General features: G+C 43.7%; 1 protein-coding gene across 1 annotated transcript; it reads right to left on the reverse strand.

Annotated features, from left to right (window-relative positions):
- Positions 1–6746: 6746 nt before the first annotated feature.
- CLMP (CXADR like cell adhesion molecule) lies at positions 6747–19861 on the reverse strand. The gene is made up of 8 exons (XM_009987942.2): positions 19854–19861; positions 13245–13264; positions 12648–12805; positions 11748–11949; positions 10749–10916; positions 10239–10361; positions 8496–8637; positions 6747–7118 (listed from the first exon to the last, which is right to left on the reverse strand). Exons 1-8 carry the CDS (start codon positions 19859–19861, stop codon positions 6824–6826), a joined length of 1116 nt encoding a protein of 371 aa, XP_009986244.2. The 3' UTR covers positions 6747–6823.
- Positions 19862–26787: the final 6926 nt, after the last annotated feature.

Below are 26787 nucleotides of genomic sequence, written 5' to 3' on the forward strand. Positions count from 1 at the left end.
TTCCCCTCTCCCCCACCCCACCCGCCCACCGCGCCGCAACGCTCCTCCTCCGCCCGCACCGGGGGGGGGGGGGGGGGGGCGGAGTTTTGGGTACGCGGCAGCCAATGAGAGCGCTCCAGCGGCCGCACGCAGGTGACGACACCGGTGAGCGTAGGCTGAAGGAGCGGGCGGGGGCAGAGAAAAACGGCCGGGGAGCGACTGGCAGCCAATGGCAGCGCGGCGCAGGCCCTCGTTTGCATATTCCGCGCGCGGGGGGGGGGAAGGCGCAAAAAGGCGCCTTGAGGCGGGCGTGACCAATCAGATCGCGAGGCTGGCGGCTCATTTGCATAGAGGGCGGCGGGAAGGGGGAGCCGGGGGGGAGGACGGGACCCAACATGGAGGCGCCATGCGGGCGGCGGGAAGGCGCTATGGCCGTGCCCGTCGGCCCCGGGCCGCAGCCCCCTGAGCGCTGGCGTGCGCGGTCGGCGTCCCGCCCGCTCGGAGCGCGCCGGCGGCAGCGCTGTTGGAGTGCCGCTCCGCGCAGCCGTGCCTGGTGAAACACCGTTAACGGCGGAACTAACGGCCGGGAGCCACGCCGTGCCGGAAACCAGCGTTCGGCGTTCCCAGGGGCAAGCGGGCGGTGCGGGGGCCTGTCATGGGGCAGAGCCCCGGGGATCACCCGCTGCCCCGGGAGCAGCGACAGCGTTTCTCGGTTTTATGGCCGCAGCGCACTGCCTAACGCTCTCTAAGGGCTTCCCGCAGCGCTTGCTCCAGGGAACCTCTCCCAGGATGATAATCTGTGCCAGCAGCGCCTGGCTGCTCGAATCCTCCATGTTCCGTTCAGGCAAAGTGCTTTCATTCTCCCCCACACCCCCATTCTCACCCGGGCGGAGGAAACCGTGGTGTCTGCAGCGGTCTGAGGCGACACCGGTTTCTCCACAGCATCTCCAGTGCTGCTTTTTAATCCATCCTAAGTTTTTCTTGTCCATAGTCAGTGCTAATGCACCAAACCAAGCCGAGGGGCACAGTGACACCCCTTTGTGTGTCTGTGCTGCTCACGGCGTGCTCTCAGCAGGACATACTTCAGTGGAAAGGAAGCAGGCTCTGAATGGGAGAACTGCGGCAGGTGGGCATCTTGGGGGATCAGGCGAGCAGATGGATGCCAGCCACCATTGGGCTCAGGCTGAAAGCCGATCAGAGGTCATAAATCACGTCAGGTCAGGTCAGGCTCTAGCAGGAGCGCTGTGAGTTGCAGCAAATGTTGACACATCATAAAAGGCTGAGTGGGAAAGTCAGAGGGAGTCACTAGGAGGAGGCCTGAACAAAACTCCTGTCCTGGCCTGCCCCTGTGACCCTATGCAGGGCGAAAAGGGGCAAAGGAACTTCTATAGTCAGGGGCAACAACTGCATGAAAAAGTATTTCTGGTGCCACCAGGCTCCTGCGACAGATGTGGGTGTGCTGACCCACCGAGAGTCACTCATGCCAGGCAGCAGTTTATGGCTCCTATTCTTGCTCTGCCACACACAGGGCTGGAACCTGCATCGAGACCTTTGGGTGATGACAGAAGGCATAGTTTGGAGTTGGAACTCGGGTGTACATGGTTAGAGACAGGAGGTACAGCAGGAAAAGGAAAGAGACTTTGTATTTTAGAGCACTAGCTGTCACTGTCCTGTGCCTTTATGGGTAAGGGTGGTCAACAGGAACCAGCACCCCATATCTGAGCAGGTATAGCAGAACCATCACCCCCTATCTGAGCAGGTATGGCATGCAAAGCACGCTCCACCCTGTCCAAAGAACAGGCTGCTGGAGCACTCAACTCCCAGGCTGCACAGGAGATGCTTCTCAGGCTTGCAGCACTAACTTGCACCAAATACATCACGCACCAAGTCTCACGGGAGCCCTGCTGTTTAAGCGAGGGATTGCCTTTGCTTTTTTTTTTTTTTTTAAATACTGGGCAGAATTTCAGTAAGACCTAAGAATAGCACTACCTGCACCTTGAAATTAAGTAGTGGCATTTAGATGTGCAACCGTACTTTGCGCAGCAGACTGATAGTAAGTGAAGGCAGCCTAAACCAACGGTGAGTCAGCGCAGGGAGGAGGGCAGTTTGGCAAATGACTCATTACATCAGAAATTAAAGGCTGTTAAACATGCTGGACAAAAGTAGATCATTTACTGTCATCAGAAAAATAAAGGCCCAGCAGGCTGGACACTGACAAGTATTCTGTGTCATTTTTTTTTTTTAAATGATGAATTCCAACATTATCTTTAGAAGCCAATTTAGTATAGAGATCAAGCACTTCTTCCTTAAGTGTTTAAAACAGAACTGGGAAGAGAAGGGAAATGATCAGAAACTGACTTCCTATTCACAACAGCAGCGTTTGTTATTTATACAACACTTGCATCTGCATGCCCTGGTTGAAGTTTGAAAACCACACGTTTACAAAGTGGTCCTTTTCCCTTTCCCACCATGTTCTCCCCCTTCAGAGTGTTAATACAAACAGATCCAGGTTAAAAATAACCAAAGGCTCCTGATACTGTAACAAAAGTATGCAATTGCACAACTCCTCCCAAAACTTCTATCGCCTAATCAGGATTTTGGATGTCATGAGCTCAGGAGGGAGCCAGTGACAGCATTGCTTCATGAATCAGGGATAGACAGGACACACCTATGAGACCACTGTGTTGTCACTGTGTTTTGTTTTAAATACTGTATAATTATGTTGCAATTTTTACTCCCAGATTTCCGTAAAGATGGCTGATGCTGGGAGACCTCCGTGCAAAACACCCCCAGGGAAAAAAGGCTGAACCACTGCGAGAGGAATCAACCACAGCGGTGTTTAGTTACCCTAAAATCTACCTACGTCTCCCTGACTGGAGATTCCTGTTAGCTAGTTCAAAAAACGTTTATCTGCAGAGAAGATCTAAACTGTCTCCACACAGATCGGAGTTGTTCAAGGTATCAGTGTCATCTCACGCCCAGTTCAGGAGACGAACTGAAACACAGCAGCTGGTTCAGAAGGTCGCAGAGATGGGACTGGGAAGGCAGTGTCACCAGTGGTTTGATCTGTGCCGTGTCTGCTGGCAATATTTACCGTATTAGCTTGAGGCATCTACATCCTCAGCCAAAATATCTCGGGTGAAATAGCTGCACGGAAGTCAAAACACCATTTACTTCAATACACCAAGGTTTCACATATTTCATAACACATCACGTAACTTAGACTGAAAAAATACCCAGGAAAAAGACCAGCTTCCCCACACTTTCTACACAAATATGCACATAGTCCTTGTTAGCTTAAAAATGGTATTTTTGACTCTACTTTTTTTCCTTGGATTCAGCTTGACAGCATGTAACACATCATACCACAGAAGAGGGAGCATTAGTACAAGTTTAGTTGAGCTGCAGCACTTCAGCTGCAGCAAGTTTATTTATAAAACAACTAAACAACAAAAAAAATTACGAAATCATTGATTCAAAGGAATCAATAATAAATATTTGCTTTCCTCTGAGTTGTTCAGACACAGTACAAGTACACCAATTATAGCAGGTAGAAGAGATGTAAGCTTAGTTTAGCTGCTGAGAAACAAAAGAAAGCTACATAACATCGTATGCATTTAATCACACTAGTAATAACTGGTATATGACAGTAAATGCTTTAAGTACACTATTTTACAAAACAGAGTTTGGCTTGTGGTTCATTTGCTTCCCTTGTGCAACTCCTGATATTATCATCCAGAGCTCAGAAAACGTCCCTTTGAAAATCGAGGACCTTTGAAATGATCTCTTTCTCGTATTTTCTTTGAGTAACAAACATTTCCCTGTGGGCTTCTTGCTAGCAGCTGAAGTGCAGAGTTGACTTTGCGTTCACCTGTGAGATCACTGAAGTGTGGTCTGAAAAGCACCGCAGCATTTCAGACTTAGTGATTTTAAATCACTGTGGTGCCCACACTTTGTAACCAGGGCCACACACGTCTTTGCATCTTTGTTCCGTGGCAGGAGATGGCCACGGTGCTTTTTCTGACATGGTTTGTGCACAGGGCAATCTGTATGTGCCCGGACAGCGGGCATGTGTACTGCCTGCTTCCCAAGGGTGCTAGGAACAGTCGAGAACGATCACACGCACCAGGCTTCAGCAATTGCTTCCAACTAACTTCTTTCCCCCAAGTGCATAAACCTTTCATCCCATGGGATCAGACAGATAGCTCATGTGACAAGGAGTGACTTCTCTGCTCCAGGAGAGCTGGAGACCAGGAGAGGGCTCCCACGGCTGGTCTGTCCTGCAGCCTATTCCCAAAGGCCTCCAAGGAAAGAGACTGCCAGGAGCAGGCTGGGCAAATTCTCCTAGCTGGCAGCTAACAGCCTCTAGGCTGTAGGCACAGCATCCTCCTCTCTGCTAATTGCCAGCCTGGCCTGTGACTCAAAGCTAACCTACAGCGTTAGGTACTCAGACTGCAGCCAGCTCAGCCGCTTGAATTGTTATCCTTATTTTGTGGTAATAAGCTCTGGTTGCTCGGGCATGTGTTCTTTACTGAGAAAAGCACTCCTGTTTTTATGTGCATAGAGTAAGTATCCTCAGATGCAACACAGGTAACATTAAACACAATAAGCAACAATAGAAGAAGCCACAAACTACTTTAGCAGTCCCGCTCACGATCTTCGGGACTCTCTGAGCTCTGGAGCACCTTGTAAACCCTTTGGAGTGCCTAAGCCTTCAGTGTCCAGGAAAAGAGCAACTGCAGAGGAATCACAGACACTTAATGGCTGCTGCTTCCAAGCGGTGACGGCCACTACCCAAAGACGCCAAAACACAGCTGATCCAGGAACGTGCCTCTGGAGTACCCAGGGAAGCTGCCTAGGTAAATGGCAAGAGTATCCAACACCGGGAGCCGTCACAAAAATAGAAGCTTATCAAACACCTAATACCAGATCTCTCCTTTGTTTAAATCTGTGACTCAAGGCTGTATTCCCTGCACAACAGATCAGTACTTCGTCCTGCCAAGGGTGGCTGGGTTGACTCAGGTACAGACAGCAAGTGAAATTTTGGTACACATGATGAAAATGAGTGACTGCTCTGCTCCTAGGAAGAGAAGTTCTCAGTATAGGGCAAGTTTGAAAAATGTTTCCCATAAGGAAGTAGGCCAAGCAGAGCCTGGCTTTGATCAGATTGTCCAAGATCTCAAGCAAAGAAGCTAGAATTCTGGGTCTCAGTCAGAAAAGGAGATTAATTACGGTCCCTGGAGTGAAAGAATTATAGATTTGTGGTGGTTCTGTGCTGATCCATCTCCTGTAGACTCATTCCACAAATTGGAGAAAACCTTCCCTCCTTCAAACAAAAAAAAACCCACACCTCTTTTTTTTTTTAAATAGAAAATCATCAGTCCAGGAATAAAGGAACCTAGAACCTACAAGCTCAGTGTCTTGTGTGTAGCAGTGGTCAGAGCCAAGTCCTTCAGAGGAAAATATAGATGACAGATCTGCCTCCAGAGGAAGCCTGTCCCTATCTCCCATCATTTCCTATTGACCTTCAACTTGAAGTGTAAGATTTTTTTATTCCCTTGGAAATGCTTATTCTGGCTAATTTAAACACAGAAAATATTTTCATGATTCTTGCAATTTTTTAAGAGTCATGGTAAGGTTTAAGCCTCAACAATAGCACGTGGCCCAGCATTAGGTGTATAAATTGGACATTGCACACAAATATTTCCTAATGGAAGCAGCATTGTGCTTGTTTGCCTGTCCCTGGTGTATTTTCCTCACTATGCGCCCTGTCACTCTATCCTTCAGTCTTACCTGGATGCCTGAAGGTCAGCTCAAGAATGCTGTTCGTTCAGTCTTGTTAAGAGCTCTCCATAAGGCTTCTACAGTATGGCTCACCCCAAAACTGGTGAATTCACAACCTGGTGATAGCAAAGATATCTTCCAAATGCTTCACCCAGGCTTTTTGGTAGTTTAGTGGCCCTCACTTTTTGAGGTACTGCCTTCATTCTGGATCCAGTGCACGATTCTCATCATGCTAAGGCTCATTTGCCACAGGTACCACTCCAGTGGAGTTACTGCAGCTTCGCAGTGCTGGCCGTAAGAGCAGAGTCAAGCTCCTGGCCATATCTCTCTGGGTGCATCGTTAAGTTTATTCTGGCAATTAAAGCACCTCGGTTTCCTTGACTTAAAGGGTTCTTTCTGTTTAGTACAGAGGTTAGTTCAGACACAAGCCTTAATACTGCATCTCGACCTTTTTGAGTGATCCTTTCTTTTCCACTTTAGTTACAGCCTCCAAAAGTATTTTGCTAGAAGACTGAATGTAGAAAACGTGAAGCGTCTGTCAAGTTCCCTTTGAGGTTGAACACCAGACTACCCTCAGCAGAGAGTCTGCATCAAAATCTCCAGATAAGACAATGCATCTTTTGAGAAAGTTCTCTAAAACCAGTACAAGGGACTTTTCCCTACTCCAAAACCTCTCTGGAATATCATGTGTCTTTATGTCTCTGCTGATCCCTTTTAAAAAATCCTGAGGTTTGGCTTCATTTCCTTTGCACAGCATTTGGCTGTTGTAGTTTTAAACTGCTTAGTGTTCCATTCCAAAAAAGATAGTTTAAAAAGAAGGCTCCCTTTTCCCTCAAATGTATCTTTCTTAAGAAAAAAAAAAAAAAATCTGTATCAGAACCTCAGTGCTGGAAGATGTAAGAAAGAGTTGAGTGGGAGGGCTTCTTGTGGTGTGAATAATCACAAGTGATTAAAATTAAGCTGACCAGGAAGATAACTAGCTAATCTAACACTTCCTATGTGGCTGGTGGAATGTGTAGTGTTTCTGGACAGCAGGAGTCTCCAGATGGCTGGTGAGCAGTCACACGGTCTGGAAAGCTCGGCTTTGGGCAGGCACCATGACCAGTGTCGCTCCCATTTTCATCAGGTTAGCGTAGTCAACTTTCTTTGGCTCAATTTCTTTTCCTTCCATCTCCCTCTGGCTGTACTGGGGAGGAGTTAGATGAGGAGTAGCTTCCGTTGACAAAGTTCGTTGGCTGCGAGAGGCACTGTTGGCTGTCGACCTGGTTGAGGAGGAACCTGAGCGTGAGCTCCTGGAACCAGAGGAAGAGGAACTGGGCTTGACGAGATGGGCCTTGGGTGCCTCTGCATCTTCTCTGCAATCAAACAGATGACAGGGCTCAAATACCACGAGAACAGGCATGCTTATACATTTTGTCAGACTGAATTGCCGCTGCAATAAGCAGTTGTTTATTGAAGCTGCAAATCACCAGGGTACATTTGTTCAGCAGTTTGAGCAAGGAAGAGGGTTTTCTGAATTCTGCACTACTTTGTGGACCGAACTCCCTGTTGCTCTGTGGAGCTGTTGGTCAAATGGATCTAGATTACATGCTGCACACGACTGGCTCTTTGTGTGTGGCTTTGAGGTCTGTGGAACAAATGCCAAAGTGTCAGTGCAAACAGTTCAGATAGAACTGTCTGCTCTGTAATCCTTACTCATCGTAGACACCACTAGCTGAGACCGGTTCTTCTAGTTAAAAAAAAAACAACGTGGGTAGCAAAAGAAGTGCAAGAACTGGACCCAGAGAGACAGAGAAGAGGTAACAGTCATGCGTGAAAAGGTGATACAAGAGACTGAAGCTCAAACTAAAAAGGCAAGCAAGATTTGAAAGCAAAGAGAACAGGAAAAAGGGAAGAAATCACCGGAGACTACCTTCTTGCTGGCAACCTGACCATCAGGCAGAGTAATCGCTGCTGAACGGATTAGAGAGAAGCCTAATGGTACATAGATGTTGTTGGGAGGGCAGGCAGTCTTTTACAAACAGACATAAGGCTGGAACAAGGCAAGGGCTTTCTTCAAGGGCAGGAGCAGCTAAAACTCATTCCTGGAAATACCTTTTTCCAGCACTTTCCTTCCTGAGAAATTTCGGCTCGATTGGTTAGAGATCAGTCTCTGCTTAGGGGAGTTAAGAGCAGAGCTCACATGTGTGTAAGAGATGAGTTCAAAGAACATGCGTCAGCATTCTTGGTACAGCCGCTCAGGGCGAGCCTTCTCAGCTCTGCACGCAGCAGCGCAGGGGATTTTTCACCCTGAGCTAAATCCAGAAGCACAGTTGTTCAAAAGACTCAAGGAAGACTGTGAGAACCTGCCTGCCTCATAGCATTCCCAACAGAAATTGCAATTGAAAGGAAAAAAACCAAACCCAAATCTCTCAGAACCACAATGGACAGAGGAGTTGCATTTAGTACTGGAGAGGATTATGCAAATGCTTTAAAATGCTGAAACTGCAAGTGTGAGAGAGAGTATTTTGTTGAGTTTTATGCTAATTTGTTCTGGCAGGGGACGGGGAAGACCATCTAATTTTCTGCAAAGTCTTCACAAAGATTCTCATAGTCAAGAAATTTGTCACTGCTATTTCAGGGAAACTTTAACAACCTTTTAAGACACACCTAGGTTTCTTTATAGTGAAAAGATGTGTGAAACTGAAAGAAGGGAGAGCCGGAGAGGTGGGGGATTAAATAAAAGGCGTTACCTGATTTCATTTGGTGCCTCCTCTTCCTCATATCTCTTCTTTTCTTTCCTCCTTATGGTCAGCCTCACCACCAGGAAAAGGAGGGAAAGCCCCACCACCACGCCACAAACCGCTCCAGCAATCATGCCGACATTTTGTGCATCTGTTGTCCAGAAAATAAAGATGTTAGTTCGTAACCTCTCTCTAGGGTCATATGGTCGGGTTCCAGTCCACACTGCAACTTACAGCTTTGGGTATAAATCAGAACAGAACGTATTAGTCTGCTTATTTAGGCCTGTCTCCACACAGAAGCTGAACCAGTTTATCTTCAGGCATTGTTTCTAAATCTGAGCTAACAGTGAGAAAAGCATTCACCTCTGGAAGGGTGGGATCACAAGTGCTATGCCTTCAGCTATGGGTCAGGATTGAAACAAAGAAAAATCCGCTCGTAAGAGCACAGAACCACCAAGTACAGAGATGGACAGGACCACCTGCATGCAAAACAAAGTACCAAGCAGTTTCCCAGAAGCAGAAGAGTGTTTGAACTACGAATGTTTCCCCATGAGAACTTTTTTCCCCTTCAACTCGCCCTGAAATGATTACAATCCACTTGCAGAATGAATTATTCAATTGGGGAAAAACGTGACCTGAGGGAGGAGAAAGGGAAGACCATAATGTGCAGGTGCAGGTATTTTTAATCCAAAATAATAAAGTTAACGAGAGAACACTTCCTAGTGTGTATAGGCCATTAGTTGATAACTTTATGACAACTCCTTTTGATAAGACTGGTTAGGTTGGGTTTGACTGAAAGTTGTTTCCTTAAGGCTCGTCCCTACGGAGGGTTTAGCAAACCAAAGTGAGGTTTTAACCCAATTCAGTTCAAGTGGCATAAAAGCTGCCTGGAGCTTTTACTTCAGATGCCTGAGGCGAACAGGTTTTGCTACACGACCACATTCCAGTTATTTCAGGCCTGGCTGGGCAGAAAAATTCCAAAGCTATGGAATCTCTACAGAACAGACTTCTGCTATTAGCAGCCTTTTAGCACAGCAGATCCAGCCCCTGCTGATATCCTCTGAGAGCTGCACATAAAAACCTTCTAAACTGTATTGTTTGGATTTGTCTTCAGTGTGGTGCTGAACACCACCCTTTTCCTTGCATGCATATGCAAAGACACAGATAGGAGACATGCACACACCCTTGATGGGGTTAATCAGGGAGGACATTGATTTTAACCTCTGATGTTCAGGACAGAATTTATTAAATCTGGATTAAAATCAAATTGTGTCAAAAGTTGCTTTTTATTCTGCACATTACTTCATGGCAAAGTCAGCCTTTCCAGCTGCCTTTAGATTGTTTACTGTCTCCAGTGCAACAGATAATTTAGAATTGGAATGATGGACTATCCACACAGAGGTTTTTCACTTGAGAGTAATTTCATGCAATCACTCCAGCCAGAAGTGCCTTTAAAGCTGGACACTCTGGAACCTTCAACTCACCATTTTTCCCCTTGTATTTCATTAGTCGTTCTGAAAACCAAAACATCTAACAGACCAAAACATCTGAGCCCAAATGATGTATTTATCTTTTTAGGTTATACAGAGGACTGCTGTGCTAACTGTAAGTGCAACAAATAAGAACTACTTCATGTGATTCAAGTATGAAAGGACAAAGGTGTAGCACAGAGTTTACCAGTCCAGATGGGACAGCTGTGAAGCAGTGCTGCTCGTGTGGCGGTGCAAATACCAGTTGTGTGCCAGTACTTACGCTGCACTGTCACCTGAACAACACAGCTTTCTTGTCCAGCCTCGTTGGTAGCAATGCATTGGTATAACCCTGTGCTCATCTGCGTAAGATTCTTCAGTAGGACTTGCCCGGGATTAGAAATGTCTGAAACGGGAAAAACAACGCTGGGATTAATCAAAAAAGACTAAGAAACCTTAACAGTGGATAGGACACAGAAGCACAAATTGGACTTCTAGATCAAATCGCTTCAAGAACAGTCGAGGTGCCTCACAAAAGATCATTGTCAGCCTTCAGCAAAACACTAAACAAACTCCTCATGCACTTAAAACACTTCATACTCCTTTTTCAGAGTAGAGCCCAGCCCAAGGCCCAGCTGCAGTAGCGAGAGGCACTATTACGTCGTTGCTATCACTGCAGCCAAGCGATCTCCATTTAGAAAGCGGGCACATGACTGCACATGGGCATGTACGTGTGGGCGGTTATCTGGCTTTGAGTGTCCCGAGAGCTCCGAGAGGAAACGACCTGACTTACTGACTCTTGATGTAGGCGGGAGATGTTCAGCTCTCTCATCTTCCTCGCTTATGCGCTGCCATCGGTAGGAGATGGGTGCAGTGCCAGAGGCGGAACGGCACTGCAAGGACAGTTCCTTTCCTTCCAGCAGCTCCCCTTCTAGCCAGCATTTGGGCTTGGAAGGTTTTTCTAGAAAAAAAAACAGAAGACAGGTCGTGCAAACACAGCAGATTATTTTCTTGGTGGAAAACCCCTTTTTTTGGCAAAAGTATGTAATTTAAGCAGCTTCCAAGATCTGCCTTCTCTGGAATGCATTAAGGAATTACACCAGTGATGCCTGTTAGCTACAACTGTGTGCAACTTCTTAGTCTAAGAAGTGGAGCTGACTGGCTCAGACCTAGAAATGACACATTATAATACTCTAGTACTGTTTGCCTCATGGATACTAGCATCAGTGGAGCTGTATCACTACGTTCCTCTTCTAGGTACTGTTTTCGAACATCCTTTCCCTCCCCGTACTTCTCCATTTCTTCCTGCTCCCCACAGCATCCAGCAGGTCACATCACTTCTTCCATGGGATGACAGCATACATGAAAAAGTCAACCAATAAACTAAAATTAGGGAAGAGAAATGCTAATCCTGGCAGCTTAGTTGTCACCTTCACTGACTTGGATCACTCTGGGGTCCTGGGACATGAGTCCTTAGCAGGAAATCTGGACAGGGTGACCACCAGCTAAGCTAGAATATCAGTCTAGTTTGTATGATGAGATCATAGAGATAATTCGGAAAGAACAGTTCATATGATTTTGCAGGTGGTTATACTTACCTCAGAACAGTTATTTAGGCTTTTCCTGCATCCTGTCCTTTGCCAAAAAATGCAAAGGCAGATATGGAGTTGGACAGTGAAACCTGATCGTGAAACATCTTTGTATTTATACCCTGCTGAAATAAATCTCTCCCCAGGAAATGAGTCTAGTGATTTTTTTTTTTTCCTTTGGAAGAACAACAAACTGACCTTACCTACAACCTTCAGAGTGATGCGAGCCCATTCGTACTGCCCAGCGTTTTTAACCTTACAGATGTACTTCCCTGCATCACTGGACTGCAGGGATATGATTTGTAAGGATGCATCTCCAGCAAGGAAGTTGGATGTGAAGGAAACGCGCCCTTTCTGTTCCTCATTCAGGTCGTTATAAACATGGCCACCAGAGTAAGTGATCACCTTGAGGGCAAAGACAGTCACTGATCAGCCAGTTGTAATTTTACTTTCACATAGAACAACAAATCAAAGCATTTTGAAACTGCAGACTAAGGTTCTGCATGGTTAAGTGACTTACTGAGGGTCACACAGGAAGCCTGTGGCAGGGTAGAAAATTAAACCTGGATTTCAAGTCTGAGACTGTACATAAAGTGTATTTATGCTAGAGATTTATACTGAAGTATTTATACTAGCGTCAACATAGACATGAGCTTATGTCACAATATACAAAAGCAGTCTTTAATTTCGGCTGGTTTTGGCTAGCTAAGTTAGTGCAGACCTGGTTTTTGTAAGTATTAATCTATGATATTTCTTCCTGAAACTAATGTTTCAAAAACGGCCTACAAAATCCAAAGTAATTTTTGAAAAGCTGAAGGGCAATTCCAAAGTTTATCTAACCATAACTGATTACATAATAGCGTCAGTTTAAAGAAAACTCAATTGTAATACAACCTGTTCCAATACAGCATGGGTGAATATCAAATAGCTTTTACACGTTATAAACCTCTCTAAACAAATCAGCTGTCTTTTCAGCACTGCTTACTTCATCAGAATAACTTGCAAAGATCATCACAGAAGTCTCTTTAAATCAATGGTCGCTGCTGATGTCAACACAGAAATAAGACAATTTTCTCGGCAGATGCTAATCATGCTGAACCTACCGCTTTTTGTACTGTTTCCGAAATGTGCAGCAGCCACTCGATATCCAGGCTCCCTTGCTCCAGGAGGCCCAGGCGATGGTGACAGGGCAAAGTCACGTTTTCTTCAGCCACTCTCTTAAATTCGGTCTGAGCCTCGGACAGCCAAACAGAACAGGAAGCTGAAAGATAGGTACCAGTGGTCAGATGCAAGGATTAAGGATGCATTTCTGTACCGGCAAGTGTTGCTAGCTTAGGTTTTGCTGGATGCTTCCTCATTTGCTTCACAGCATCCAAGAGAACCCAACAGCTTGGCTTCCTGGGCAGATTGCAGCTGATTAAAGGGGACATGTGTACATACATAGGCAGTTAGTTTCACACTAATATTTTAGCGCGAAGAACAGATGGCTTCACACTCTAGAACTGTCAATACTAAAGTTGCACCCACATCCTCTACGCACTCAAAATTTCAGATAATCTCCTTGGTTTTGCCTTCAGCTTTTATTAGCTCAATTCATAAGCAGTATTTCCACTCAGAAGACCTTCAGAGTCCATTGCTTTACTCCTACGTCAATCTGACAAGGCTTGGAGTCTCTTTCCCACTGGAAATAAGAGACCAGCCTAGGAACAAGAGGGATAACCTTAAGAAAGGAACGGTGCAAGTAGGCTAGTGAAATGTCTTTGAATAGCAATGCCAAAAAACCCCATAAGTTGTCAAAAACAGTTTGTCAGGATTTAAAAAAAAAAAAAAAAAAAAAGAACGCAACGAAATCGCTAAGCTAAACCACTAGAGGGTAGCAGAGCCTCTTAAATGTTAGTCCCTAAAACCCGGACCAGGAGACGATGCACCGCAGAAGAACATGATGTTCAACCAGCACGAGTTAGTCACTGTGAAATTCGCGCTTTCTTTTCGAGTTTCTTTCTATTTCAGGGTCTGATTCTTGGCTTTGCCCATCTCCAGCTTTTGGTAACACATGGACTCACCATGGTAAATTCAAAGTCAATTAAAACTGACCCAAGAGATCAGAGATATAGAAAATGGTGAGCATTTAGGTCAGGGACTCCCCCAGGTCTGCTATGACACCAAACAAAAATATTTCCAATCAAGTTTCCATGGGAATTTCTGGGGCACAAATGCCAGTTGCCTTTTGTGTATGAACCTTCAGAGTGCAGTTGTTGCGTTGTTCCTAAGTTTTGTTGTGCAAGAAGAAAGCCTAGAAGCAATTTATTTTTTTTTTCTCCCTGTGAGATAAAGTGAGATGAAATATCTTGCTTCTTAGGCCAATTATTGTGAAACTGTTGAAAATTGTGAGATTTGTCAGCACTAAGAAATCATATGTGTGATGGAACACACAATCCTGTGATTACACAGCAAGATTACTGGCAAGAGCATAAGAAGCTCTAAAGGCTAAATTTATTCCTATACTTGTACTTCAATAGAGGAAATTTAACCTTGCCTTTACCTTTAAGTGGAAAAAAAACCCTCACCCAAACACCTACAGAAAAAATTACATCCAACATGACACTTCCTCAGCTTTTTCTGTGCTCTTCAGGAGCCACTCTGGTTTTAGAAAATTCATTCTGTTCCGGCTCCCCTTCTCAGATCTGCCTCTGAGTTGTTAGTATAACCATTCCTTAGCTCCTGAGCTTCTGATATTTAATCAGTACTTCCCAAGCACTTCTATGAAAGGTGTATAAAACACCTAGAATTTTAAGACAGGTGGAGTCTTGCAAAAGATTAAGCTCTCCTCGCCTATGTAGATCTCTGCATGAATCGATAAGAGTTGAAAGCTCCTTTTCAGCCACATTAGCTGCTTTCTTTAAAGGGAAAATTAATCCAGTTTATCACTGGATTCACAAGTCTCAAAGCTCCATCTGCCAAACCCAATTACACGTTCTGCCTAAGATGAACGCTTGCTTTCTCCTACAGCCCACATTGCTGCGGGCTGCCTTCATTAACACGCTGACACTCGCCAGATGACTGATCAATAAGTTTAATTTAAGCACCACAAAAGCGAGCATTCACACAACATTTGCAACATTTTCAAAGTCCTGTACCAGCGGAGCAGTAAGGTTTTGTGCACACATCACAGTGTATTCTACATTTTAAAACGTAGTTTTACGTTAAAAGCCTTGATCAGGATTATAAATCACGTTTTTAGGGAGCATAACAAACATCACTTTCCTTCCTCCCTGGCTTGGACAGGCTGTTTTTAGAAGAGCTCACACCTTGGTCTGTTCTTATTGCCCCCAGCAAAAGTGGTCTGGATTTGAGAAAGAGCCCTGTGCCTATAATCTCATCTTCTAAATGGGAATAAGATCAGGGAGACAACGAGTGAGACAGTGACTGAAAGTTTCTAAAGCAGCCTTTGTTTTTCCAATAGGTGCAATCAGCGATAGCTTGGAGCTGATTCACCGTTGAACTGATAACCAGATTGTCATGCTTGTTGTACTTTTCCATGACATGTCTGTCTTATTAAAAAAAAACACCACACAACACACCTTCTCCCTTTACTCCTTATTAGTTCTTTAATAATGCCCACAATCTCACACAGAAACCTTTAAGTGTTGCAGATGTTCTAGATAAACCCCTCACTTAATCTTTCCAGTCACCTACACCTGTACACAAGGAAGCTCAAAACACAGCTTCATAAATGTACCCAACACAGGGTGCCAGTTATGGAAATTACACGAAAATCTAAAGAGAGGGCAATGTGAACAAACCTCATACCTTCCAGGAGCCTGGGTGGGGTCTCACTGCAGCAAACAGTGATGAAATGGATACTCCCCTTTAGACATATGCTAGAGTTTTCAGAATATGCCTTGGGAAGAAAAAGGAACTAAAGAACATATCCAAGCCCCTTCTCGGTTATTTTAAGTATTTTATTATTCAACGAAGAAAAGGCTCTCTGAAGTGCTCCTGTATTTGTGTAAGTGACCTAGCAAGAACTGGTCAACAAAATGAGATTTTGCTGACGATGCTTTTACTATTTATTCCACCTCCTCTCCAGTTTAAGTTTCATGTCAATGAGTACTAAAGGAAAGTACTTGCTTATGGACAGCCCCTTACAGCAGGAAACACCTCCGGTACCGGCCAAGACACACACTGGCTAGTTCACTGCTAGCAAGCACTTCTCTCAGCTGGATGGGTGCTCAGCTGGCTCCACTGCTTCCCTTCCAAGAGCTTCGCAGCCACACGAGGGCAGAGCCTGCTCAGAGTAACGCCTTCAGGGCTGGCTCCAGCAGACAATAGCTTCAGACAATAGAAGATCTTTCCCAGAAGTCGGATCCAAGAGTCTCACTCAGTCATGCCACATAGATGCAGGCTCCGCAGTTCTTCCCCAAAAAACCCTCTTCCCTTTCCACATCCTGTGCACAGCTCTTCATGTTGCAAAGAGGGATTTGGGAATTGCTTCTTCAACTTTACTCAGCCCATGTCCCATGACTTCAGAGGGAGGCTGGTTTGTTTTTCCTGCAGAGCAGGAACCCTAAAAAGCTTATTCAGACTGCAGCATTTAGAAAGCATTGGCCGTGGGCCTGAAAAAAACCCTCGGGTGCAGCGCCAGGCTCGCTGACGCACCACAGGCAACGCAATGTTCTGTATCTGGGGGGGAAGGACCATTGTGATGTTCAAATGTTTGCTCTATTGTTCAGAAGACAATGACTTACCCAACAGCCTGCAGACTAGGGAAGATTGTCTTTCATCCCACAGTGATGTTTTAAATATCCAAGAAATAGAACAACAACTATTTGAAATACTACCAAAGCTAGCACACCTAAAGAGACAGTAACCAAACAGCAAAAGCACGGATGAACCAGGGGAAGGGTGGATTAGGCCAGGGCACACAAAGGGATTTTTAGCCCTCTGAGTAACAGGCTGCTCTGCCTTGCATGCGCAGAAGATCTTAAAGAAAAAAGCGTGGACAAGATCCTACATCTTTCTCTTGCAAAGATGTCAGTCAAGTATTTCCCAGAAGTCCTTACATTTTAAGGACTACTGATTTTGATTGTATATTATAATGAGGGTTTGAATTTCAGAAAAGTCTGCCCTTGGAAATAGATGTAGAGGGAAGGAACCATCTCCTGTAGAATGCAGCAAGTACTGAGCAAATTGGGACTGTGTATTTGGCCTTGTCACAGATTATGACCATCCAAAGCAGTGTTTTCATGTCTGAATTCTTAACATTATCACACATGCTTTCATATACATGCTATTATGAAGCTCAGTTTATTTTCATGCCCATCCAAAAATGAGTATATGTAATACACAAATGCAAATATATACCAACATCAAATATACAAGCAGAATCAAAGTGACAATAAATGTTTTGCTGACATTTTTATTTGTAGCCAAAATCATGTGCTAAAAGCTAAAGAGCTTCCAGATTTAAATCATTCATTAGGTTCAGAAGAAGGTTTGAGTTAGGGAGCAAAGCTAAATATAGATTATACTTCTAAAAAAGTAATAAGTTGTGCTGTATCACTTAACTGCTGGAATTAGGAGCAGTCTAGAAACGATTCAGAGAATTGAGATACAAGAAATCTGTAATGATGCTTTGGAAACCTGGCCTAAACCATACCTACACCAAGTTCATTTAAGATGTGAATGTCCAAAACGGGTCTTAAAATTTCAGTTGCTCCAGGAACATCTGTGAAGTTTACTCTTCAGCTACACTTTTTACAGTTTTTGTCTTTTTGTCAAAGATGCTATTTGCAACAGACTACTCCAAGACACTAATGTCCAAGGAGGAGCAGAAATGCAACCTGTAATTTTCCTGCAACTCCAGACATCCTGTACTAGCACCAGACAGAGGGAAGTGACTCAGGAAGCAAGCAAATGAAATCTGCTGCGGAGGAAAGCTTTCTTCAGTACAGCAGCAAAAGCAGGAATTCAAATAGTATCCACACACACAGTTCATAGCACTGTCTGGACAATTTCCATTTCACCTGCGATAGGTGCTCTATCTGCTTTTCTTCATTAATATCAAAGTGTTCCCTGGATGAAAGTGTGATAGGAACAGTGAATGGCCACTGTTGTCAAGGTTCATCACATCCTTTCTGAAAGAACAGTCCCCTACAGACAAGTTTAAGAGTAAACAATAATTTTGTGGTCTGATTTTGAGTTCTTCTTGGGATACTTGTAAAAATTTTTCACATCTGTGCGATTCCACTACCTGAAAATGGCATCCTTCTGAGAAGGAAGTTTTGATCCTGTAGTCCTCTAAGTAACATACACATTCTACTCAAAATCCAGGTAGGCTGTTGGAAAAAAAACCCCAAACACGACACAACCAAACCCACCTCAGGGCATCCAACAGTCCCATTCTATAGCTGGTCTCAGCTAGAACAAGCAGCTAAGCCTGCAGGTCAAGTGCTTCATTTTAGTCAAAATGAAGCAAAGACTTTCTACTTAAACAGTTAAAATTAGCCCAGAGATAATAAATATCCATAGAATTATTCAGCCTTGTAGTGTTCCTCTAGTTGAATAATCCTGCACATTTGACTCACTTGTGCTAAAAACATCTATCCCACTCAAGCAAGTATTTGAAAATAGAGTATCTGTATAAATTAAATATATACAAAAATAATATGTTTGAGAGTTAAGAAATAAAAAGCCCAGGACACCCTGCCATGTTGCAACTTTGAACCACTCCTTCATTCCAGGAATTTAAGATGTTTCACATCTGTTAGAATTTGGTCTTGCTCCAGTCTTGCAGGAAATTATTTACTAAGCTTCTTTACAGAAAAGCAAAAGCCTGCCCCTCTGTCCAGTGGTCATTACAGTGGTAATGAGCAAAAGCTGAGCACTTTGCAGTAAGCAAATTTAGAATTCTACAAGCTTAAATAGGAGGCTGACAACTACTTTTACGGCCAAAGAATTCTTCAGTAAAACTTTCAGAGATGCTTGAATGACTTGAAAGCTCACATCAGCTAAGCACTAAGGACACCAGACACTAGTTGTACAGTTAAGTATTTAAGGCTCAGTAGGACTTGAAATTAAGCTCTCCATTGAGAAGCCCAACATTTTCCCCCCACGATTACTGTTCACTAATGATGACAGACACATGAACATTGAGGTTTTTATCTCCCCTCTGACTCTTTTCCCCAGTTTCTGCTGTGGATGAACCAAGACAGTGGATAGCTATTTTGGTTTGTTCCAGAGCTGTAAGGAGAATCCACAAGGTCAACACCCCCTGCTCACCCTCAGACCACACTAGCCCCTGACAGCATTTTAGGCCAAAATAAATATAAAATGGTGTCTTCTTACAGACAGCTATTTTGCTTTCTTTGCACAAGGGAGGAGAAGCTGGGGGCAGCCAAAGTCTCCTAAGGATAATTAACTCAGCCAAGGCTGTGCTCTGGGACATCTGCTTTCTGTATTCCTTGGCTGGCAGAGACATGAAGGCCAAAGGTCACCTTCTCCCAAGAGCTTGAGTGCTCCAAGTGACCAGGACCTGGCCCCCAGTGCATGCTGCCTGCAGCCTGCTCCCCTCTGCCTCCCTTTGATTTCAGGAATTTGGTTGTGAAGCAAAAGCATCTCAAACAAGAAAAATGTGAGCTAACAGTCAGCTCCCGCAGGAACAGCCTAGCTGTGTTAAAATAAAGAGGTCAGCCTCTCCCCATCCATATCCACATAGCATTGCAGAGGTTCTCTGTAATTGGAACCGTATGTGCTTGGGGCTGAGGTTTGAGGAGGCTGTTAAAACAGAAAGCAAAGGGGAAGAGTCCTGCATGTTACTGAGTTTCCAAGTGGTGACGTGAAGCATTTGGAATTGAAACTGCTGAGGAGCTAGGAGGGCCAAAGAACAGAAAAAGCAACATTTCACAAAGCAAAGACTCTGATTTTTAGAGGTTCACAACAACTAAAGAAAGTGCAGGAGGTGGGCTAAAATTTGGGCTAGTGACTGAGACTCTTACCAACAGAAATATCACCAACTGCAGAGGCATGGGCAGGAGTTGGCCACCAGTCCTTCATGAGCCAGGGAAGTGATTTGTGGGATAGCTGTTACCAGCATAGCAGCAGTGCCCACGATGTGTCTAAATGCTTTTTTCACATCGCCCCTAGGCACAAACGAGATAGTTCACTCTGCAAGTCTAGGTCTCAAACAGTCCCAGCAGCAAGAATGCTATATTCCCTGGGAAAAACTCAGGGTTTCTCTAGTAGATTAAAGACAGATGAAAGACTAATCCTGCCATACCCAGTGGTCACATGCAATTTAAGTATCTTACCTGTACATTCCTAGAATCAAGAGGTAAAATTCTGTCCCTGAAAATGCTAACAGAAAGTTTGCCTTCAACACCAACACACACAATTGAATCCAAAGCCTGGAAAGACTTGGGAATATTGGAAAAACATTGAAGCTTTCTATTAGCTGAAGATCACAAGCAGCCAGTAGCTATGTATGTACCATGGCTGTTTTTTCCTCATTGCATTTTAAAAATCAAGCTCAAGTAGGAGATTCTGGGTTTACATCCCTGGAGACCAGGGAACAGAAAACAAGGCACCAGAACTCCATCTTCCTATTTAATGGTTCACAGAGTGTTTCTACAGAGGAATGTGTGAAGTCCCTTTAGTCCAGGCAATTTTATCAGTAAAATGGCCCAGGTGTCTTCTGTTTACAGTAACACAGCTCAGCTAAGCCTTTCAGTAATGCAGCTGGTGATTTCAAGCTGGGTGGACTAGATCTGTACAGAGAGCTTGTCAGTACATATCACAGATTCCTTGGGGGCTCAAACGCCTATGGCTGATATTCCCTTTCCCTGCAACATCTCTGGGCTGTTTTGTGTGCCTTACAAAGCTTCATATTGAGCTAAGCAAGAGAACAAGACACTCCACCCCTCAACATCAGATACTTCACTCCTTTTGCCTGGTTTCAAATAAGGCTTGAAAATATGAGAAGATAGTTTCAGTAATAATTTACAGGATATCTTCTGAGAAGTATGCTTAGGCCTCAGTCTTCCAGTAAGCCTACTGTTTCTGTCAGTTCATGGACATAAAAATGAAGACACACAGAAATTAAGTTATATGCTCAAGGCAGACACCAAGCAGAATCCAGAACACAAACCAGAAGAGACAGCAACAAAACTGTTTTCAAAGTAGTATTTGTCCATCAGATCTTTCTTCACCAATTTCAAAATCCAAGGAGCAGGTTGCATCAGCTGAGGTAACTCTGAAAAATCAGGGAGAGGAAGAGACTTGAGGTTGCTAACAATTCTGGATAAAACCATTCTTGTCTTGAGGATTCCCTCTCTTTAACTTAGTGCCAGTGTAAGATGTTAACCAGAAAGCACTGAACTGATTGTGCTTTTCTGCTGTTTTGTCATAGAAATTCAGCTTGTTTTAAGCATGCCACAAAAGGCACCAAGAAACCTAAAGGGTTCATGTCTTTCTGCACCTTTCTCTGAGATTTTCAAAGTTGGATGTGGTTTTAAGGTACAGGCTTCAGTGCCTGTTCAGCACGTCCATGTTACTTCAATGAACTGTTCAGCTGCATCCTCATAGTTGCACATAACATGGTATGACATCTCACTTATCCACTACAAGCACTACTAATATGATACAAAAAGAATGCCTAATGTATTAGCACTCTGTCACTTTTCATATTCTCATATTCACTCAATCTCGAATCCTCAGCCACAGCTTACCCTAGGGCAGAAAATGAACAGCAGCAGCAGCTCCTCCCCATCATCATCCCCATAAGTCTTGTGAAAGACATTAAACTCCGCAATATTCCTGGGATGAACACAAGGTGCAGGCTTCTGGTCTGAGCACAGTACCAGAAGATTTGTTACAGATCCCAGCTGTCTGCAGCTGCTATTTCTCACCAATGCCATAGTAGTTAGGATCAGTTACTTTGTATTTCATGAACCCATAAAAAGTTAGAAAGTTGAAGAAAACTTTCTCTTAATCCTCATCCTTGCACTGGCTATAGTATGAACCAGAAAGAACTAAAGGAGGATCAGGTTCTCCATTATCTTATCTTTATAATTCAACTCCCTCCCTGCATCATTCCTGGAGGTTGGCACAACAGCATACCAGCTGCAAACAGACTCTGAGAACAGATACATCTTTTTTTCCACTGTTACCAGGAGTTATGGCATCTGGACATGTACACTAAGGTCTCAGATGAGTAGAGGCAGAGCTCTGTAAATCCCACTTTCTGAATCAGAGCTACAAATTGAGCAAGTGGGGATTACCAAGAAATGCACACTGAACTGTAAATGCTGGAAGAGACACCCAGCAACTGCATTTTAGGAAGGTGGCATCACAGACAATTCACTAAATCTCTACACGCGGAATATTAGGTCACATTATATTGACTAAAGTCTGATCTTGCATTTGGTGAGACCCTGAGCTCAAAAGAATCCCTAGGTTCTTCCCAGTAACATTTACAAACCAAAGGCTAGACAGAGAACTCGTGAGACAAAGCATTCTTCCTTCAGAGGGACAGTTACAGCAGAGCACAACAGAATTTTAACTGACAGCAACACTGCACAGCTGCTGCAAGTGATTCTGAAGCTAAGGAAAGTCAGACACAGGAAATAAGGAAATGTTATTTAACACAAAATACAGAGTACAATAGATTCTTGCATATTTTTTTTTCAGTGACTATCAGGAGTGCAGCTGAACATACAGCATTCTCGTGCACTGACAATAGCCAGAGACAGTAAAGTCTGAGGAAGATGATTCCACTACCCACAGGATTGCAGTGTTTGAGCTGTGGGCCCAATTCCAACTTCTGGATGCATTCCATTTGACAACAGCCTACAATCCTAAAAAGGACATGACTATACAATAAAGTTACATCAGTCAAGTTGGTTAAGTGCAGCAACAAGGCTGCAACTTAAGAAACAAGATAAGAAAATGGATAATTCATTTTTTTGCTTCTGTGAAAGTTTTGGAACATTTAAAAAATATAGAAAAACATATTGTGTACTGGTTTTCAACTGCCTACTTATTAACTCAGAAACCTGTGCTGTTTCTTTTCTAATATTAGTGTAGTCTTATCAAAACCCTGGTCTTATTTTCAAAGTTCAAAGCATGAATTAAGTTACCATGTAAGATGCTTGGAAAAGGCATGGGTACTAAAACAGAAAGCAGATTCATTTCACTTCCCTCAAGTAGAAGCATACTCAAAGTATGACTCTTTAAATCCGATTTTAACTAGCTTTCAATCATGCAGGTAGAAACACTAAAACAAAAGCTTCACTATTACTTGAGCTAAATAAAACCTCAAACTGTTGAAGGGACAACAGGAATGGATACTATTCCAGAGTTAAACAGCTCAGAATCTATCAGAGCTGAACCACACCGAACTAAATTTCTAATGGTCATAGTCTGCTTCCCTACCAAACTTCTTGCTGTTGTGGAGGCAGATTTTTCTTCTCTGCTCACTGTAGGGCTCCAATGCCAGCAGCTGAAATGAGTGGTACATATATTTTGCATGTTTGCAAATACCAAGGGCTCTGCAAAGCAACAAAATCTGCTAAAGCCTAGGGCCATTGCTAGAGGAAGCCCTGAGTAAGAACATGCAAGCATCATGCCTGCCAAATATTGCTGTGACCTTTGCTCAAAAGAGCAGTCTAGTTCTTTGGCACACATCCCTTTCCTGAAGTGAGGGATGCCCCAAGTAAGACTGGAGAGGCAGAGCCCTTTGTAACAAACTGGCATTGGGTATCAGCTTTCTGAGAGCAAAAAAGCCCTGTCTGAGAGCTACAGTACGTCACTGAGCTCTGGTGAGCAAAGGCAATGTTTACAAGATGCTGAACAGGAAGAAGGATTTGGAGGGGAGCAGAGGGTAAAAATAGGATCCAGTCAACAGCTGAACAAATCTACTAATTGGATGTGAAAAGGTCAGGCATCTTATCAAGAAACATACTGTAAAGGTCAGGTGAAGTATACAGAAGTAAGCCTAGGAGGAATGAGTAGCACACAACCAGCTCCACCACTAGGACTTTGAATTTCCACTCGCCTTTTCAGTTTATCTAAGAGGTCAGACCAACTTAAAAGCATCACTGAGCTTTTCCTATGTTCTTATTCAAACTGAGGTCCCTACCACAACTCGACCAACTGATTTTGTCAGCATGAAGAAGTGTTTCTATCAAAAGCCCTGACTTACCAAAGCAGGCGTTTCAGAAATAAAATGTTGGAGAACAGGCTAGTCTTTGGGAACAAAAAATAGACTATACTACTTATTCCTATCTTCTGAACAACTATTTTGGATTTTGTTGTGATTAAGACGCATGCATCATCTTTCAGAGCCACTTTTCAAACTGCTGTTGAGGACGAACAGTATCTGTAACACCTGCCATAAACTCCTGATCTGTTTAATCAGAAATAATTTAGAACCATAAGATAGTGGAGGTCAGAACGGACCTTCAGAGATAATCTAGTCCAATGACCTGCTCCAAGTAGACACTCCAGTCCCTTAATCATCTTGGTGAAGATTAGTTGGACTCATTCCAGTATATTTGTCTCATATTGGGGAACCTAAAACTGGGAAAAATACTTCACATATAATCTCACCAGTGCTGAGAAGAGATGAAGGACCACCTCCCTTGACTTGCTACCTACACTCTTAATGCAGCTCAGGATGCTGTTGGCCTCCTTTACCATAAGGGCACATTGCTGGCTTGCATTCACCTTGTCCTACAGAACCCCAGGTATTTTACCTGCAAAAGGGAAAGGATACAAGATACAGGATACAAGGAGTCCAGACCTAGCAGAGGAATAGAGCTGTTCCACGCAAACAAGGACCTCAAGCAGTCTGCAGTCTGACAAGAAGCAAAGAAGATTTCTATCAAATTATTTGGTAGACTTTGAAACAATGAGTTCTCAGGAATTTCATCTAAGCTTCCCTGTAGAAAAGCTCAAAGGACCTCAAGCCCTCATGCAGAAACAAGTTTTCCTGGACAAGCTGCAGCTTCTCTGCACCTCACTTCTGTCCTTTTCAATTTATGTAAGAAAACCTGCATGCCTCAGGGATGCATATGTAAAGCTTACAGGGAACAACAAAACTATAGAGAAATCAGAACCAGACTTCTCAGAGGTACACAAGCAGATGAGAGACAATAGACAAGTACTAAAAAGGGGAAATCCTGTCAGATATTAGGAAAAAATTTCACTGTGAGAACAGTCAGCCACTGAAACACAGGCTCACAGACTGTGGAATCAGCATCCTTGGAGCTATTCAGAACTGGACTGACTGAAATCCTGAGCAGTCTGATATAAGCTGACCCCACTTTGAGCCAGAGACCTCCAGAAACGCCTTCCATTTATACTATTCTATGACAAACTGAGTCTTAGAGCAGGTCAAGGAGAGACCCAAGAGACTCAAACCCCACTTGCTAAGCCTTAGGCCTTCCTGCTTCACTCTAACTTTTAGATTGCCTAGAAAAAAACCAAACAGTACAATGCTCCTCTCCCACTGCCATCACTGCAGAGAAGTTCTGAGTGCCACAGTTTGGTTTCAGCAGCCATGAGAGACAAACCGTGTACACAGCTGCTGGTGGGCTCTTCGATGATTAAGTCCATTGTAATGTCTAGCAGCCATCTGTCAGTCACATTTACAGTAAATTCCAGCTCTCCTAGCTTGTGTGGTCTGGGGGGATAACTGAGCACATAATTTATTTGATGAATTCAACTTTTTTACTGCTGACAGTATCTGTGAGCAGGTCACAGCTGTCTGCAATTTCACTCTAGTACCAGCTTTTTCTCTCTACATGATGGAGAAAAACAAGCTATTGTAACTGATTAGATACATCATCTGATTTTGTTTCTTGATTGCTGAACTCAAAAGTAAAGGAATATCTATTTAACATTAGATTTTATCCAATATTTACTCAGGCAACACAGAAATTTACTTCAAAGCACCAGAAAAATAATCAATCATTAACTGACCACAGGAAGTGGCACAAAAAGGGGCAAAGCAAATAAGCTAAGGTAAAACAAATATTTGCACAGTACTTGACACTATCCAGCAAAGCTCTGATTTGGGGAATTGAAACAAAAACTGGGGAGCTCAAACACTCCTGTTTGCTTCCTTTGTCTCTGCACCCTATTGGCGATCCTGGAAATGGATATACACTCAGGTTTTTAAGGGAGGTACCCTCTCTGCAAAAGCCACAAAACACGCTTTCCTCTACCTGAAATCAAGTTCTTCATTAACGCTATTTTGGTGTTCCAATGGGTTAATTTTGTCTTCAAAAATTCCCAATGTTCTTGAGCCAGAATTGCCACAAAAAGCTGCCAAAACATTCGGTTAGTCTCTGCAATGCTCATGGGTTTTTGCTGGTTTGGCTTCTCTAGGAAAACCTATTTTATTTAATAGGAGCTGACACAGCTTCTCCCCCCTTGCTTTAAGAAGGCATTTTCAGTCAGAGGGAAGACAAGATAAAAACAGTCTGTCTAAACTGAGCACTCTAGTCTTGCTCTGCCTCCCCAAGCTGCTGTTCACCCTCGTACCCTTCACTGAGGGCAGGCACAGCTGCAGGTCTTCATCACCTCTGCAAACCAGCCATCGAAAAAGCTCAGCTATAACTTGTTTGTACTTTACCTTGCACACCCAGACACTGCAGATACTCAAACCTACCTATTATTCCTCAGGGAACTGAATATCACCAAAGAGATATAAAAGTGCAAAGAAAAGGAAATAGCATATTCAGTGAAGTCTATCACTTAACTTTTTTAAGCCTCATGGACTTCATCCAGTGGCAGTCAATTAACTAGTTTCACATTGCATAAGCAAAAATATCCTTAGCATCCCCAGTAGTGCCCCACAGTATGACTTGCACACATTGTACAATCACAAGGACAAAATCATGATACTCTCATGCCAAGATCTCGATGTTCTTTTCACAGCCCCGTAGTGAAGCTCCTAAGTATCATTGTTTTCAGTTTGCAAAGGAAAAAACAGATATTGAAAGCTCCATTTGCCCATGGATAAATAGCGACACAACAAGACTCGACCATGAACACAAGGAATCAGTGGCAGAGTTGGGAATAAGCTACAATTCACAAGGTCCATCCAAATCCAACTACACACTGGAAACACCTCTAGACTGGCTGCTTGCAGAGGGCAGGAGTTCTCAGTGCCCCTGACCACCAGGCCAAGCATTAACTCTAGCTAAGTTAATTTACAGCACAGCCTTTTTGCTTCTTGTG

This window comes from Tauraco erythrolophus, chromosome 26 (assembly GCF_009769465.1).
Source record: "Tauraco erythrolophus isolate bTauEry1 chromosome 26, bTauEry1.pri, whole genome shotgun sequence".
Classification (NCBI taxonomy): domain Eukaryota; kingdom Metazoa; phylum Chordata; class Aves; order Musophagiformes; family Musophagidae; genus Tauraco; species Tauraco erythrolophus.

Excerpts from the sequence above, each read along its gene's own strand:
- CLMP (XM_009987942.2), bottom strand. Across the intron at positions 12,806-13,244 it reads GTTATCCCTCTTGTTCCTAG|CTTCCTGTTCTGTTTGGCTG; the intron begins GCTGGTCTCTTA and ends CCTATCTTTCAG. Across the intron at positions 10,917-11,747 it reads CATCACTCTGAAGGTTGTAG|AAAAACCTTCCAAGCCCAAA; the intron begins GTAAGGTCAGTT and ends TTTTTTTTCTAG.